This window comes from Balaenoptera physalus (assembly GCF_965194825.1).
Source record: "Balaenoptera physalus genome assembly, chromosome: 11".
Classification (NCBI taxonomy): domain Eukaryota; kingdom Metazoa; phylum Chordata; class Mammalia; order Artiodactyla; family Balaenopteridae; genus Balaenoptera; species Balaenoptera physalus.
In genome coordinates this window covers 38,867,744-38,883,598 of record NC_138896.1, presented here as the reverse complement: position 1 = coordinate 38,883,598, position 15,855 = coordinate 38,867,744, and the positions used below count along the sequence as shown (strand labels likewise).

Below are 15,855 nucleotides of genomic sequence, written 5' to 3'. Positions count from 1 at the left end.
TTATTGATAAAGACTTTTAAGAAAGAGTTCAGTCAAGTTGGCTATAAAGTCATCCTTTATCGAATTCCATTTTCCACTGAAACCTTTCCACTGGCTCCCATTTTAAAATAAGGATATTCTGAACCTCTGGCTTTTCAGTTCTGCCAGTTTAATTTCTTGATACTGAGGACTATGCTTTTGATTTCCCTCTAAATCAGCCTCAGAGGTGATCTGCATTGACTTTGCCTTTCATGGGCAATAGTGCAGATGGTGCTGAGACCCTGGGGCTTAGGATTCAAAGGTGGAAGAAGTCACTGTGCTAGATCCCTCTCACTTTAGTATTAACTGACATTTTTATGGGATTTTACACTTTATAATGTATTTGCATTTCAAAGCATTATCATTCAGTTTTCACTGGCTCTGTGAAGGCTGGTATTATTAACCCAGTTGTATAGATGAGGAACTGGACTCATTAAAGGAATGGCATACTTGTCAGTGCTACTTTGGATTTGGTTCTGGGGTTTCAACACTTTAGAATTCTCCCTTCCTGTACTTGTAGACTGGTAAGATTGTGTGGTGGTACCTTCTCTTGTTCTGTTTGCCTCTCCCCTCCCTCCTTTTGTGAAGAAAGGGGTTGCTGGGTCACTTGAAATAGTAGAACTATGACTAACCAATCCCACCAATGTCAGCCTAGCTAATCTGAGGTAATGACTTATTAAAGTCACATCTCTTCCTCAGAATTGCTAGACCAAAAATGGACTCATTGCCCAGATTAAATTTTTTCCCAAAGGATCATCAGTGCAACTAGTTAATTCCTGAATTTGTGAATCCCCTTGGCTTGAAATTCTTCTGTGCACATTTTGGAAAGTTGAGATTCTCTGTATGTGCTTCTGTTATGTAAGTATAGTTTAGGATATAAATAGAAATAACTGCCTTTCTAGGCCTTTAAAAATACACTGGACTTTTGCTCTTTACTGTGAAATTTGGTATTGATTTGTTTCTATCCAAGAGATATAATTACTATAGAGCTCAAAAAAACCTCATTATAAAGTGGCTTCCCCTGACTCTGGAACCTAGGAATATCGTTTCATGGTTGCCATGTACTTGGAAGTGATGCACGAGCTTCTTCAGGACAAATAAAAGCAAAACCTCTTTAAACTTGAAAAAAATTTTTTTTAAATAAATGAAGCTTTTAGTATTAGAAGTAGTTGTCTTTGCATAGTCCTTCTGTAAGTTAAGTACATGTCTGTTAAGGATTTATAAAATTAACCAGTTTCCCAGCATTTTAGCCTTTTAATAATTTATTCTAAGGAGGAAGTAGATGGTGGCCTGTAAATTCTGCACTTTTGACAAAGGGATCCTGGGCTTGGCTCCTAGGCTGAACGTGGGGGAGAAAGTACAGAAGAGAGAGGGGTGTAGAATGATCCCTAAGTTTTGACCTTGGACAAATGGATATATCTAACTTTGGAGTCTTATAGGGCACAGGATCTAACTTTGGAGTCTTACAGGGAGAAGAGGATGGGTTCATGCTAATCTCCTTGAGGCCAGGACTTTGTGTTATACCAATACTTTGAGCACCTGCTATGCGTGGGTCACTCTTTAGGTGCTAGAGTATGAGCAAAACAGACAAAAATTTCTGCCCATAAGAAACTATATTCTAAGGGCAGGGGAATAGAAGTAGACAACAAACAAAAAATTAAAATTTATAACATGTCAGGTGATAAGTACTATGGGGGAATAAAGTAAGGAAAAGAGAGGGAATACTGGGATGGCTGTGCACTTCTAAGCAGGGTAGGCCTCAGTGATAAAGTAACAATTGAGCAATGACCTGAAGGAAGTGATGTAGAACACTGGTTGGGCCTGAATGGGGACGGAAGAACAATTCTGTGTTGAGGGATCAGCACATGCCCTGAGGCAAAGGCCTCATTCTCTAGCATAGCTGGAAGACCAGTATGGCTCGAACTGAATGAACCAGGGGCCAAATAGTAGTAGGGGAAGTGGGTGGAGGAGCTACAGAGGTGCTGGGATCGTAAAGGGTCTTATTTGCCTTTGTAAGAATTGTGCCTTTTACTCTGAGACGGGAGACCATGGAGGGTTATAACCAGAGGGGAGACATGATCTAATGTATGTTTTAACAGATCACTCTTCTCTGGGGTCCCTGTTTTTTCATTTCTGTTCCTCACCCATTTAGAGGCGCTAACTGTAGTTTAGGGTAGAGTGGGGGAGTCAGATGAATTGGTGCACAGCCCTGATCCGTATTCAACAACTCTTACTCCAGAAGGCTCAGTGTACCAGAACCAGTACTTTTGGTGGGCCCTAGAAATTCAGGATATTCCAGTCCAGCTCTTTAAATAACATGTGGAGCTTAACTTCACTTTTCAGGTTTCTGTTGCCAAAAGGAAGGGAGCAAAGAGATTAGCTCTAGACTTCTGACAAAAGAAGGTTAGCCTGCTGGCAGGTTGAATGTTTTCTAACTTCTTTGGGCTTCTAGGTTTTTTTCTTACTATTGGGTTATTTTTAAAAAGTCATTTTTACCTTCTTTCAACTTTTAAGATCTCATTTATTTTCTGTTTTATTTGGCCCTGTATCTGCTTTACATTCCTCTGCCTTGCCCCCATCACAATACTTTTAGTAGAGGTTGGATTATTGTTACCTGTTAATAATGTTTTGGCTAGGTGCCCCCAATGACTTCTCTGTTAACTTGAATAAGTCTTATAGATTGACAGATTCTACACATGTCGCCCTATAAAAACCCATAGGATTTATTTACTTTTCTGCCTTTATAGATACAGGTTTCTCTCTTTTATGAAAGCCATCCCCCTTTCACTGCTCTATCATCTAGTTGCAGAAAATAAGTGTTCCTAAACACAGATTCCCATGACAACATAACAAAAAGGTAATAGAACAAATGTTTATTTTGTCTAGGCCTGCTGTCTGAGTAACTTTATACCCTGAACATTTTGGCTTCTGTTACTTTGAATGATGTTACAGATTTCCTTGTTTTCCTCAAAACCTTTCTCCTCTTAGGCCTTGGTGGCATTGTCACTACACCTGTGACACGATGGAAGGTATGTGAGTGTGTGTGTCTTACTCTCAGTCTACCCGCAAGTGTGCATTGGTTGCTTTACCAAGCTTACCATCCAGAGTGTAGGCATCACACATCATTATGCAAAAAAAAAAAAAAAAAAAAACCAATTTCTTCTTTGTTTTCTTAAATTCATTAATTCAGTATGGCCAGTGCTAGGCACTGTAGTAGGTATTCTGTTTATAAAGACTGAAAAAACAAAAAAGCAGGAAGGGTTCCTGCTTTTGAAAATATCAGTCTGGAAGGGACACATTTATGTTGCTTTCTCAGAGATTGCTTTGGAAGTCCTCAGTAGCTTTTCTTTTCTGCATTCTTTCAGCTTCAGTTGCCATCTCAAATCTACGTTTATATTTCTAATGCGTGACATTCTAGTCACTTTTTACATCTAGGGCAACTTTTTGCAAGGATGTGTGTTTGAAATCTGTGTCAGAGAGACCTTTCCATCTGATTCAGAACTAGAAAGCGATGACATCAGCATGTGCCCACAAAAGGTCAGAACTTCTTCTTTTGATCTGCCAAGGGCTCAGGGAGGCTGTGGTTTAGGGTAGGAAAGGGACAATGAGAGTAAGTGTCCTGTAGACATTAACGCAGCCCTATAATTCCTCATGGGGTAGTGTCTCTGCTGTGACCGTCTTCTCACCTGCAAATTATGTGCCCCTAATAATCATGCCTTTAGTCCGTCCTGTGACACTGAACTTGAGGTGTCTGGTTTACCCAAGTATTTTCTGAACTCTTCATTCTTGTATTTCCTTATCCCTGTAGTAGATATAACTTTATTCCCAGAAATAAATGCTTTATTCTTAATCCCCAGTAGCTATTTCTTTTTTCCGCCTTCCATCAAATCCTGCATCTAGGGCTTTAGGTAGCTTGAACCTTCTTGAACTTAGACTTTTGAATACTAGTTTCTATTTATGTTTTCTTCTCCAGGCTACCAAATGCTTGTAAAAATCTTAGTTATCTTTCTCACTTGGTATAATAAAACATGACTCCTTAATGATTTTAGTATTAAATTGAAGTGAAATTTTGATGTTGGTATCGTACACTGATATGCTTTTAATAATTTCCTCATCTGACATTATAAGTTTGGCTTGGTTCATTTTCTGATACCTAGGTTAGTGGCCTAAATGCCTTATGCTTTGAATGATCTGCTTTGAAATTAGCAGTCTCAATAAATTAAATGATATTGATGCTACAGGGAGCAAAAGGGAAAAAATAGCAAATTAAGAGAACATGCAGTAAGTATTATGAGCATCTATCAAGCTCTGCTTACATTCCCAAATATAGTGTAACACTAGGGTTACTCCTCCTGTTGACATCTTGGGTTGATAATTCTTTTTGTTGTGGGGACTGTCTTGTGCGTTGTAGGATATGTAGCAGCAACCCTGTACCCTACCCACTAGATGCCAGTTGCCGCCTCCAGTTGTGACAACCAAAAATGTCTCTAGACATTGCCACATGTCCTCTGGGGGCAAAATCACCTTTGGTTGAGAACTGCTTATATAACCCTATATATTTGGATTGATTGGCCCTGAGTAAAAACTAGATAGGATAACTTGAACCTTCCACCTGCAAAAAGAAACACTATACTTTCTGTGCATATTCCCTTTGAATTCATTGTCTGATACAGTCTCAACAGTGTCTTGTTCATATACTGTACATTTAAATTTATACTTCCAAACGTAATATCAAGAATGTCTAACTCTGGATTTCAAGTCTATTGAAAGGTAATGTTTCATGCTTTCCCTTGATTATTTTTCTACATACTTCTTGAGGACAATCTCAGAGATGCAGCACTCACTACCCTAGGATTAGATTCATGTTATAAACTTGTATGGTTCAGCCTTAGATATGTGGAACTGATATTTGAAGGAAGCTTATCATTAGCACTGATGAATGACAGTGGTCATGAAAATTATAATCAGGGAATAAGCCAATTGCCTGAAGATTTCTATAACTAGGTATTAAAGCAACATAATTTTGAAAGTTTGAAATGTGTGTGTATTTTTATATTTATGTTTTAGATTTGCTGTAGTGAAAGAAATCTGTTGGTCATCCATCTGACAGTGTTAAATGCCCACCAGTGTCTAAAAGGAACAGACATAAAATATTAGTGAACTATATGTATATATAAAGGTATTGATGTATACAGAGATGTGAGGGCCCTGTGGGCTATAGTAGTTGGCATGTTTCATGAAGGAAGGATTTGAAGATTGGGGTTTTTTTTTGTTTTTTAAATAAATTTATTTATTTATTTATTGGCTGTGTTGAGTCTTCCTTGCTGCGCTCGAGCTTTCTCTAGTTGTGGCGAGCGGGGGCTACTCTTCGTTGTGGTGCACGGGCTTCTCATTGCAGTGGCTTCTCTTGTTGCAGAGCACGGGCTCTAGGCGCGCAGGCTTCAGTAGTTGTGGCTCACAGGCTCTAGAGTGCAGGCTCAGTAGTTGTGGCACATGGGCTTAGTTGCTCCGCGGCATGTGCGATCTTCCCAGACCAGGGCTCGAACGTGTGTCCCCTGCATTGGCAGGCGGATTCTTAACCACTGTGCCACCAGGGAAGCCCTGAAGGTTGTTTTGAAGGATGGGTAGTATTTGGAGCATTTCTAGAAAGGGAACTTTTTAGGTAACAGGAGAAAACATAACTAAGAGAATTAGATATGAGATGGACTGCCCTGACAAGGGTAGTATCTCAGATAGGGTGAACCCCGTTGTGGTTTTCATTCTGGTTGTGTTTCAGAATCACTTGTGGAGCTCTTAAACATACAGGTGCTTGGGTCCTACCCCTAGAAATTAAGAATCAGGTCTGGAGTAGCGTTAAGGCAACTGCATTTTTCTAGGCAATAGAGAGCTAGTTACAGTTTCTTGAGTTGTAAAGTAGGGAGGGAAAGTATTTTAAAATTGGTTTGATTGGAGTGTTACAGAATGGATTGGAGGAAGCAAATATATTGCTTTGTAAAAGTCTCTAGTAATTTATGTACATATCTGTTTAATCTGACTCCCCAGCTAGGTTTCTCAGTTCCTTGAGGTCAGGAACTATCTGCTTTGGTATGTATTTACTAATCTTGCATTATGTTCCTGAAGATAAACAGATAAATAAACTATAGCTTCTGCCCTCCTTCATCTAAATTGGGAAACAAAGTCTAAATTGTCTAAATTGGGAAACAAATATAAACAGGAATACCTTTTTTTTCAGTTTAGTGTCTAAAGAATTGGCTACATTATGTTTCTGATTGTAGTAGTTCTTAGATCCTATCCATTAACTGCTGAATAAATGTGCATTTTAACTTGAAAGGAAACGATATTTTAGTTTTCCGTAACATGACAACAAATGATCAAGGATTTGGGTCCTTGGTTATATTTTAATAACCTGCCCTATCTTACTGTTATTTCAGAAATATACTCAACCTCAAATTTGAGAGTAAGAGATCTAAAAATACATGTTGAGAATTTACTATGTGATAAACCCCATGCTGGAAGCTGATCATGAAACTATTATATAATAGCACATTCATTTCCACTTGGAACATTTACTACTTGTCTTTTATAGTTCATAAAGTACTTATACATAATTATCTTATGTGAGCTTCAAAACAGCATTGTAAGATAAGCAGAGCAAGTGACACCCCCATTTTATTTGGAAACAGGCTCATAGAAGGTTTGGCCAAGATCACGTGCTAGGAAGTTCCAGAACCAAAGCTAGAACTGAAATCTTTTGACTACTGGTTTACTTTTTTCTATGTCAGACTGCCTATGTTTATGCTTAACAGAATTTTTTGAGATCAGATCATCGAAATACTGCAAACAGAGACCATTCACTAGGATGTAAAAGTAGCTTTGTTAAGTGGAATTTCAGAGGTTTTTTTTCTAGAGCAATAAAAAAAGTACTTATGTAGTATTACCAAAAGTAAGCAAGATATTTTCCAGTGTTTTGATTTTTAAAAATCAAGTTGCTAAAAATAATGATGTGAAAATTATTTGATACTCCTCCCTTAAAGAGGTGGTGCTTTAATTCTCCTCCCCTTGAGTGAAGACTGTATTTAGTGACTCACTTCTCTAAAGTATAGACTGTAGCAGGAATGATGGAGTGTGACTTCTGCGGGTAGGTCATAAAAGACATTGTGACTCCTGCTTTGGTCTTTCTCTGAGTTCATCTGCTCTAGGGCAGTTTCTCAACCTCAGTACTATTGGCATTTGGGGCCAGAGAATTCTTTGTTTTGAAGGATATTTAGCAGTAACCTTGGCCTTTACCCACCAGATTCCACTAGCACCCCTCCCTCCATCGCCACCACACCCTCCCGGTTGTCTTAGACATTGTCAGATGTCCTCTGAGGAGTAAAATTGCCCTGTGTTGAGAACCATAGGGCTGCTACATTGAGAAGACACTGAAGCAGCCCTATGGAGAGGTACACATTTCAAAGAACTGAGGCCTGCCAACACCGAGTGAGTGAACCATCTTAGAAGTGGATCCTCCAGCCTCAGTCAAGCCTTCAGATGACTCTAGCTTGACCAACATCTTGACTGCAACTTCAGGAAAGACCATGAGCCAGAACCACCCAGCTAGGCTGCTTCTGAATTCCTGACCCACAGAAACTGAGATACTAAATCTTGTTTAAGCCACCAAATTTGAGGGTAATTTATTATCTAGTGATAGATAATTAATACTCTTAAGTGTTACTATAAAAATATATATATATGTGCATGTGTATATATATGTGTGTGTATGTATAGATATAGATATAGATAGATATGTCATATAAGATGGAGAGTCACAGACATAGCAAAACCCAAAAGTTGTGAAGTCATGTCAATCAATGCCTGTTATGTACATCTCTAGTCATGATCATAGCATGTATTTGTAGGGTGCTTTTCTGGATATGAAGCCTATGAACACTATTACTGTACAAGACTTTTAATTGTAGCAGCAAGGCAAAGTTGATTGATGGTAATACTAAATAGTTACAATGTAATATATGATTAGTCTGTTCAGTATTTCAGATTTGCTTGAAAGGAGTTAAAAATTATTTAATGTTAACTTCCAAAACATTTGTTATTGAAATTTTCAAACACATACAAGTAGAGAAGATATAAACCCGTGGTGGCAACATTCTAATGAGGCTTTGGAAAGTAATCCCCTTTAAAAGAAATGGAATAATCCATGTGTAATATTTTTGCATTCAGTATGGGATAACTCTTGCTCTTGATGCAGATACATACTTCACATTTGCAATCAAAGATGTATGTTAACTGACACCACTGTAGCTTTTAAAGCTTCAGTGAAGAAATATCTTACAAAATTATTCTTACTTCAAACGGAGCGTTCAGCAAATGAAGATTAAGTGTATTTTAATCGCAAATGGTTTGGGATTTTTAGATTGTATGCCTAAGTGAATTTCTACATTGTTTGAATGTTAGTTTTCATCAGCCTAGTAAAAATGGACGCAGTTGTGAAAAACATTTTTGTTCCAGTAGTTTAGAAGCTTTTGCAGCAGGAATTGGATCAGATTAGTTAGGAATGGCAAGTATTAGCATATATGTTGCCATTCCCTGAGTGCCAGCCCCATGGCTAATGTCCCTAATAAATCCTATCACAGATACATTTTTCTGTCTGAATGAGATTTTCATGAAAATACTGAATTTGCCTAAAAGTTCTTGAACTGTAAGTTTCTGCAAGGCAAGGTAAGTGATCAATTAAATGAGTCTTTTTTCCATTCCAGGCTGCTTCTCTATTAATAAGGTTTTTCGTGTGTCATTTGTGTTTTTTTTAACCTCTGAGAAGAATTTTTAGAAACTGAAAAGCTGGGGATTGGTCATATTGCACATACTTGTAACAACTGTATTAATAACATCTGATTTTCTTCCTATCAATATGAAAGTGTTATTGTAAGAAATTGAATTCCATTTAAAAATACTATATATAGTGCAAGTAGATCATTTTGTGATTTATTTTAAAAATGAAAGTGTAAGGTAGACATTAAAACAAGATATTTGAGAGTTAGTAAAGGTATTAAAAGAGAGCTAGCAATGTTTCAAATGGTAAGAGTTTTTAAAGTCAACTTTAAGTCCCTTGCTACTCTAAAGAATATTTTTTGAAGTTCTCAAATTAAAACTTGAGTTCTTGTTTTTGCATAAAGTTGCCTTTATTTTCATGACATTGTTTCCAAAATGGAGGTGCAGAGCATAAGCATCAAAAGTACAGTGATACTTGCACATTTTTCTGAATTTAGAAGAAAGAAAAAGTAGGTTTCTGTAGTAGAGATAGATGTGCTGAAAAATATTTCCAGTATGGTATTTGCTGATATTTTTGTCAAGTTGTTATAGGTAAAGAGAAAGTTCAAAGTTAGTCATCTGAATTACTTATTTAGAAGGCACATTTTGAAAACTGTTATCAATTAACCTGAATTCAATTGGAAAAAAAGCCTCAAATTATATGGGGAAGAGATGTCATCTCTTTGCAAATTATTTATCTCCATGTAGATATTTTAATAAATTCAATGTATTAATGACAATTTGTTAATTCAGTGTAACTACGGATTTTAATATATTTAAATATTTCCATTGGGACTTCCCTGGTGGCTCAGTGGTTAAGAATCCGCCTGCCAATGCAGGGGACATGGGTTCAAGCCCTACTCTGGGAAGCTCCCATATGCCGCAGAACAACTAAGCCTGTGCACCACAACTACTGAGCCTGTGTGCCACAACTACTGAAGCCCACGTTCCTAGAGCCCGTGCTCTCCAACAAGAGAAGCCACTGCAATGAGAAGCCTGTGCACTGCATTTAGAGAAAGCCCACACGCAGCAGCAAAGACCCAACGCAGCCAAAAATTTAAATAAAGTTTTTAAAAAATAAATGTTTCCATTAATTTCCAAAAATAAGTAAAATTATGTTGTCTTCTTAACCATTATTGACGGTTCATTTTTCCTTAACATCATTCAGGGATTAGAGAAGTTGTCTATGACCATTAAAAGAAATTGTAAAATCATTTATGATCCCCGTAAATTACTCAGATACTTGCCAAGTGATTGCTCATTCTTCATTTTGTTGGGGAAAACCCAAATTGTTTTTTGAGGAAAATCCTGGTGCAGTCATTTATACTGTCATGCTCTGTGGACGTGGGCAGTTGTCCTGGTTAGGCAACATCTCACCTTTCTTAAGAGGTTGTCTCTCTTCCTTTGCTCACTCAGCATGTTGATCTGCCTTTACCTTGCAACACAAACACTCTCCAAGCCAGGTTCCAGTCATGGAGCATAAACACAACGTCCCTGTGTCTCTATATCTTTCAAAAGCTCAGTTGATGGAAATCATCTTTGAGGATTGTCTGAGGAATATGGAGCTTATTATCTATTTTTCTAGAAACACTTAAGATTTCCTCTTGGATTAAGTCTGTCAGAGAGCGTGCCATGCTGTTTAGTCCTCTCCTCCCTGCCTTTGCTAATGAACTGTATTTTGGCCTTATGAAACAGTCTCCACTGATGGATGCTCTAAGTAAAGAACCATCTGAAACCCACCATTATAATTGTGTAAGGATGTTGATTAGGACATTTTTACCACATTATACAGTGTCTCTTTCATAAACATACACAGGAGGAACCTTCTCAGGTTTTATTACAGGAGTAATTATGCCTCTCTACAGTTCTCTGAGTACCTGGTTTGTTTTTATTATATGGTTCCTATGATTCATGTCTTAACTGGTTGTATTCTCTTTGTGATGGCTTTAGTGGGCTCACAGCCAAACTTGGGGCCCACCTCTAACAGGTATTTAGAAAGGACCTCACAGTAAACATTTGCACTAACCTCACCCATACATAATTTCTTATTTATCTTGTTTATTTTTCCCCTAATCATTTATTCTTATGTCAAGTTGTATGTATATAGTTCTAGGCTACTTTAAATCCATTGTGAAATAAAGCAGGGTATATGTAAGTAAATTTAGAATTAAACAAAATTAGGATGTTAAGAATCTAGTAAGCCACTTTTTTTTCAGGGAGAGGGGAGGCAGGTATGAATGTATAACAAAACATTTAATTTTATTTGATGAATATTATTTTGTCCTAGGTACTGGATTCACAGTCAACAGTAGATACGTGATGATGACAGTCTAATATTATAATATCTGTTTTTAATGAATTTTATATTTCTCCCTTTAATTTTTTTTTTACCATAGCAATGTTTTTTATAAAGTATGAATTAATTTTAGAACTTTATGAGTTTACAATTGGGGGAAAAACTTACTGAGCAATGTGTCCTGGATTTTATTCAATAGTTTGGAGAACCTGATCTTCATAAAGGTAATTCCATTTTATGATGTTGCTCATGAAAACACAGTTTTATTTGTAGTTACCGTTTTTAAAATGTGATTAAGAGGAATCTTCCCAACTGTAATACTAGTAAGTGTAATAATAAAGGCAAAGCCAGTAGCTGGGGTTGTCCTTATCTCAGGCTGCTTGGCATCCTGGAAAAAGAGCACTGAAATTAGACAGATCTGAGTCTGAATCCCCCTGCATATGAGTTATATGCCATTCAGTGAGTTGTTAATGTTTCTGACCATTAGTTTCTTATTTTGGAAAGTAAATATAACTATCTCACAAAGTTATGAGGATTAAATGAAATGTTTCCCAAATAATATGTGGTATGATCAGGTATTCAATAACTTGAATTTCTTCTCCTCTGACTGTTCAATTGGTTTTATCAGATGATCTTTAAAAAATTATTAGAAATTTCTGCTTTGGGTAATTACAGTATGTTCAATTTAGGATGAAATATGTGGTTTCCTCTTTCTCCAAATACTGCTTTGATTAGTGATAGAACAGGTTAGGTCAGAGCAAGTTAAATACTTAAACAGGTGGGGGAGGGGATGGATCATATATTCTTTGCTTCAGCCACTTTTGCCATAAGGATTACTAACTAACAAGCAGAGATGGATTACTAACTAACAAGCAGAGAGCAGTTTCTCTGAACAATTCCTGTTTGCTCTCTTCTGTAAGTAAAGTATATTTTAAAATGTGGGAGTATGTGTCCTTTGAAGTAGAAATTATTAGTCTCTTCTAAGGAAATCATGCAATTATGGAAGAAGCAATGTGAATGAAGATGTCCATTGTAGTAGTGTTTGTATTATTTGTGTCTGTGAATGAATGGAATAGCTTATAAAGCCTATCAATAAGAGAATGAGTAGTTTTTGGTTCAGGTATTTTTGAAATTGTTGTGAATGATTGTTTAGTAAAATAGAAAATGCTTATGGCTTAGGTAAGGTGGGTACAAATTTATTTATATACTTTGAGTATAGCTATGTGAGGATCATTTGAAGGAAATATACCTGTCAATAGTGGTTTTATGAAAGTTAGAAAGCATGCCTCTTTCTGTTTGTTTTAGGGTAACAGAAGCACAGACGACTTATGCTTCTAACTTTACTAATAACCTTGTTAAAAGATATAAGCTCATTTTTTTAAAAAGTCAGGGGATAGAAAAATATATATTAAAAAGCAAAAGTGTTAAAAGTCCTGAGTATATTAGACATCTATTCTCTGCTTATGTGTATATATCTGAATGAGTGTACATTTTTTTCCCCCACAGATGGGGATAATTCTTTACTTCTGAAACTTGTTCTCTTTCCCATCAGCAGTATAACAAGTACATATTAGTATGTGGAGAGTCTTGTTAATGGCTGCAGTATACGGTACATGAGAATGTACCATAGTTTAAACTCTGCTGTATTAGATATTAAGGTAGTTTCTAGTTTTGTTCTTGTGAACCGGCTGCAATGAACATTTATGTATTTTGAACCCAACTTGTATATTTTTATATTTTTAAACCCAACTTACATATTTTTGAACCCAACTTTTTAAAAAGTGTAATAGTTGCACTGTATTATTGGGCATTATTTGCTTTCATGTATGTTTCATCATCCCAGTTAGATGGTTAAGTTCTTTGATATCAGGTACTATGTTTAATGTTTCTTTTGTATCCACAAAGAATCTCATGAAGGAGATTTTTCAGTAAATGCTCAGGAAGTGATATTTTGGTATTTGTGAGATATTACATCATTGACTCCTTTAGTGTTTTAGTCATAGTATAACTTTAGAGATTTAAAACTCCCCCTTGATAAAGTAATGTATATTGAGTGAAAGTTATTTCTTATGAAATACTTTTCATTAATATTATCCTGAGTTCAATGTAAGATCACAGGAAAAACTTTTTCCTTATGAAATGCAATTAATTATAGTGGGACGCATTTTAGAAAAGAAACAGAGTCCATACGATTAGAATATATTTAAAATGGACTGAACTGCTGGCTAGGTTGAACTTGCTTTTCTGTTATGGTTAAAGAGTTCATGCTTGAAACACACCACTTGGATTTGAATCCCAGCTCTGCCATTTTCTGTCTGTGTGGGCATATTAGTTAACCTCTCGGTGCCTCAGTTCTCTCATCTGTAAAATGGGAATAATAATAATGTCTTTTTATAAAGTTGTGATAAGGATGTTCATTCATGTAAAGATTAAAACCAATGCCTAACAATAATAAACACTCAACACACATGTAAGTTTTTAACATTCATATCAGTTTTTTGTTGGATGCTATTGAATTTATAAGAATTGAGGGCCAAATGATAAAGTTGAAGTTTTTCTTTCATATTTCATTTTATACTTTTGTAAAGCAATTATTGAGACTGGACCACGTGCCAGGCATTAAGCTAAGTCCTATGGAATACAATACTGAATAAAACAGAAGACATTTCCTGCCCTCAAGGTGCTTATGATGAGTGGAAAACGCAGACATTATTACGTCTAATATTTGAGCTTTACCATGGCCAGGCCCTTTGCTAAACCTACTGCAAAAGTTATCACATTTAATCCTAACAAACATCGGACAGATTAGATATAAACATTATCCTCATTTTATATATGAGGCCGAGAGAATTTAATTAACCTCCTCAAGGTTATGTAACTACTAACTGGCGGAACTGGAATTAAAATCCAGAGTCTAATACCAAAGCCCCAGTCCTTATTTAACCACTCTGCTGGGTGGTAAATAAACATACAGTAATAAATTGTGATTATTGGGGTCTGTAGGGTACTGATTAATCCTAGTTTGCCTTTTGCTTAATAGATACAGGAGTCAAATAGAGATAAAAATACGTACTTTATTACTGGAAAGCTAGCGCGGAGAATGACTTGGACAGGTGGCTCAAGTGGGCATCTTCTTTCTTCTCCACTGAATTGAACTTGCACACTCAGTTGCTGGCGTGTCAGCTAGAAACCCGATGGCATTCCTTGCTCCAAGAGGCTCCAACAGGCTTCCCAGCAGAGGAGAGGGGAGAATACTCAGCCTGCGGGTAGGCAGGCAGACTCTGAGGTGGAGAGCTGAAGAGGATGGGTCACACAGGAGGCCAGGAAATTGGACGTGCCCTCCACCTGGATGCTGAAGTTGCCAGGAATGATGACAGAAGTTGGGAGGGGCGAGAGACTTTAAGACAGGACTTTAAGATGGAAAATTCCAGGTCAGTGGATAACAGCAACAGAGAGGGAGAGATGGTCTTGAGCAGGAGCTTGTGTAAATCAAAGGGAAAGTTATGGTCTGGAAGTGGAAACAGTTGGCAAGGAGGACATGTACCCCACCTGCTAGCTGTGAGGTACGTGGCATATGAGAGTGAGAATCCACTCTAATAACACAGCTATAAGAGAAGTAGTGTCTTCAAGGTACAGTACAGCCTGGTTTCAGTTAAAGCAAGGAGATGGAGGAAAGGTTCAGAAGTGAAGATTTACAGGAGTTTATTAACAAATTGGGAGTTGAAGAGCAAGGACATAGGGTAAGGATTTGGGAGTGAAGGGAGGGGAACTTCTGGTGCCAGAGTCATGTGGGAAAGAGAGTTTGGTGAGAATAGATGATCCGAAAGTCTTGGATGTACCCATTAGAGACTGGAGGTAAACAGGAGGATGAGACATGATAGAATTAGCCCAAACAGTCTCTAAAAATAATTAAAATACACATCATATCTTGCTGTAGATGTCCTGTATGATCTGGCCTCTGCCTGTATCTCTGACCTCATTCTTTTCCACGCTCCCCTTGCTCCTCGTGCTCGACCTACACAGGCCATGTTTCTTTTGTCACTCCAGCACACCATATTTTTTCTACCTCTGTTTTATTTTTCCTTTGCACTTGCTTTTCTGAGAGGCAGCACAGGAAAATAGTAGTGTGAGCTCTGGATCCAGACTTCCTGCACTGTCACTCTCTAGCTTTGTGACCGTGGGCAAGTTATTTATACTCTCTGTGCTTCAGTTTCCTTATCTGTCAACTGGGGAATGATAATAAAGACTCACTAAATGTTAATAATAATTTTTTCTTCTGCTTGAGGCTCTTTTCTGCTGTATCTTTACATGGTTGATACTTTCTTATCATTCACTTCCCTCAGCTCAAATGTACTTCCTCAGACATCCTAGCTAATGTAGCATAACTCCACCAGCTTTCTGTTGCTCTTTATCCCATTATTCTATTTTATTTATTCATAGCATTCATCACTGTTTGAAATTTATTTTATTATTCTGCTCTTCCCCTCTCCCCCCATCCCCTGAGGTCAGGGACATGTTGACTTATTCCCAACTATCTCAGCTTCTAGAAAGTGACAAATACTTGTAGGTGCTCAAGAAATTTTTTTGCCAACTCACTGTCCTGAAAACATGGTGGTTTCCAAGGCCTCTGATCAGGCAGCATTTGGTGGCAAGGTGACACTGAGGCCTAGGCCAAGAAGACAGAATCCAGCTCTTTGTGTACCAATCTGTTGGCTCATCTAGATCAGGTGGCTGCT

The 15,855-nt window shown here is 37.3% G+C and overlaps 1 protein-coding gene across 5 annotated transcripts in view; it reads left to right on the top strand.

Annotated features, from left to right (window-relative positions):
• MAPK14 (mitogen-activated protein kinase 14) overlaps positions 1-15,855 on the top strand; it is a 69,784-nt gene that overhangs the window by 4,501 nt on the left and 49,428 nt on the right. The window contains exon 1 of one of the 5 annotated variants that reach the window (XM_082412679.1): positions 10,470-14,550. The exons of 3 other annotated variants lie outside the window; for them this stretch is intronic. In XM_082412679.1, the coding sequence (XP_082268805.1) occupies positions 14,423-14,550 (128 nt within the window). In that variant the 5' untranslated portion in view covers positions 10,470-14,422. Of the gene's footprint in view, positions 1-10,469; positions 14,551-15,855 lie in introns of those variants that run through there. One more of the 5 variants, XM_082412678.1, reaches the window with a different exon arrangement.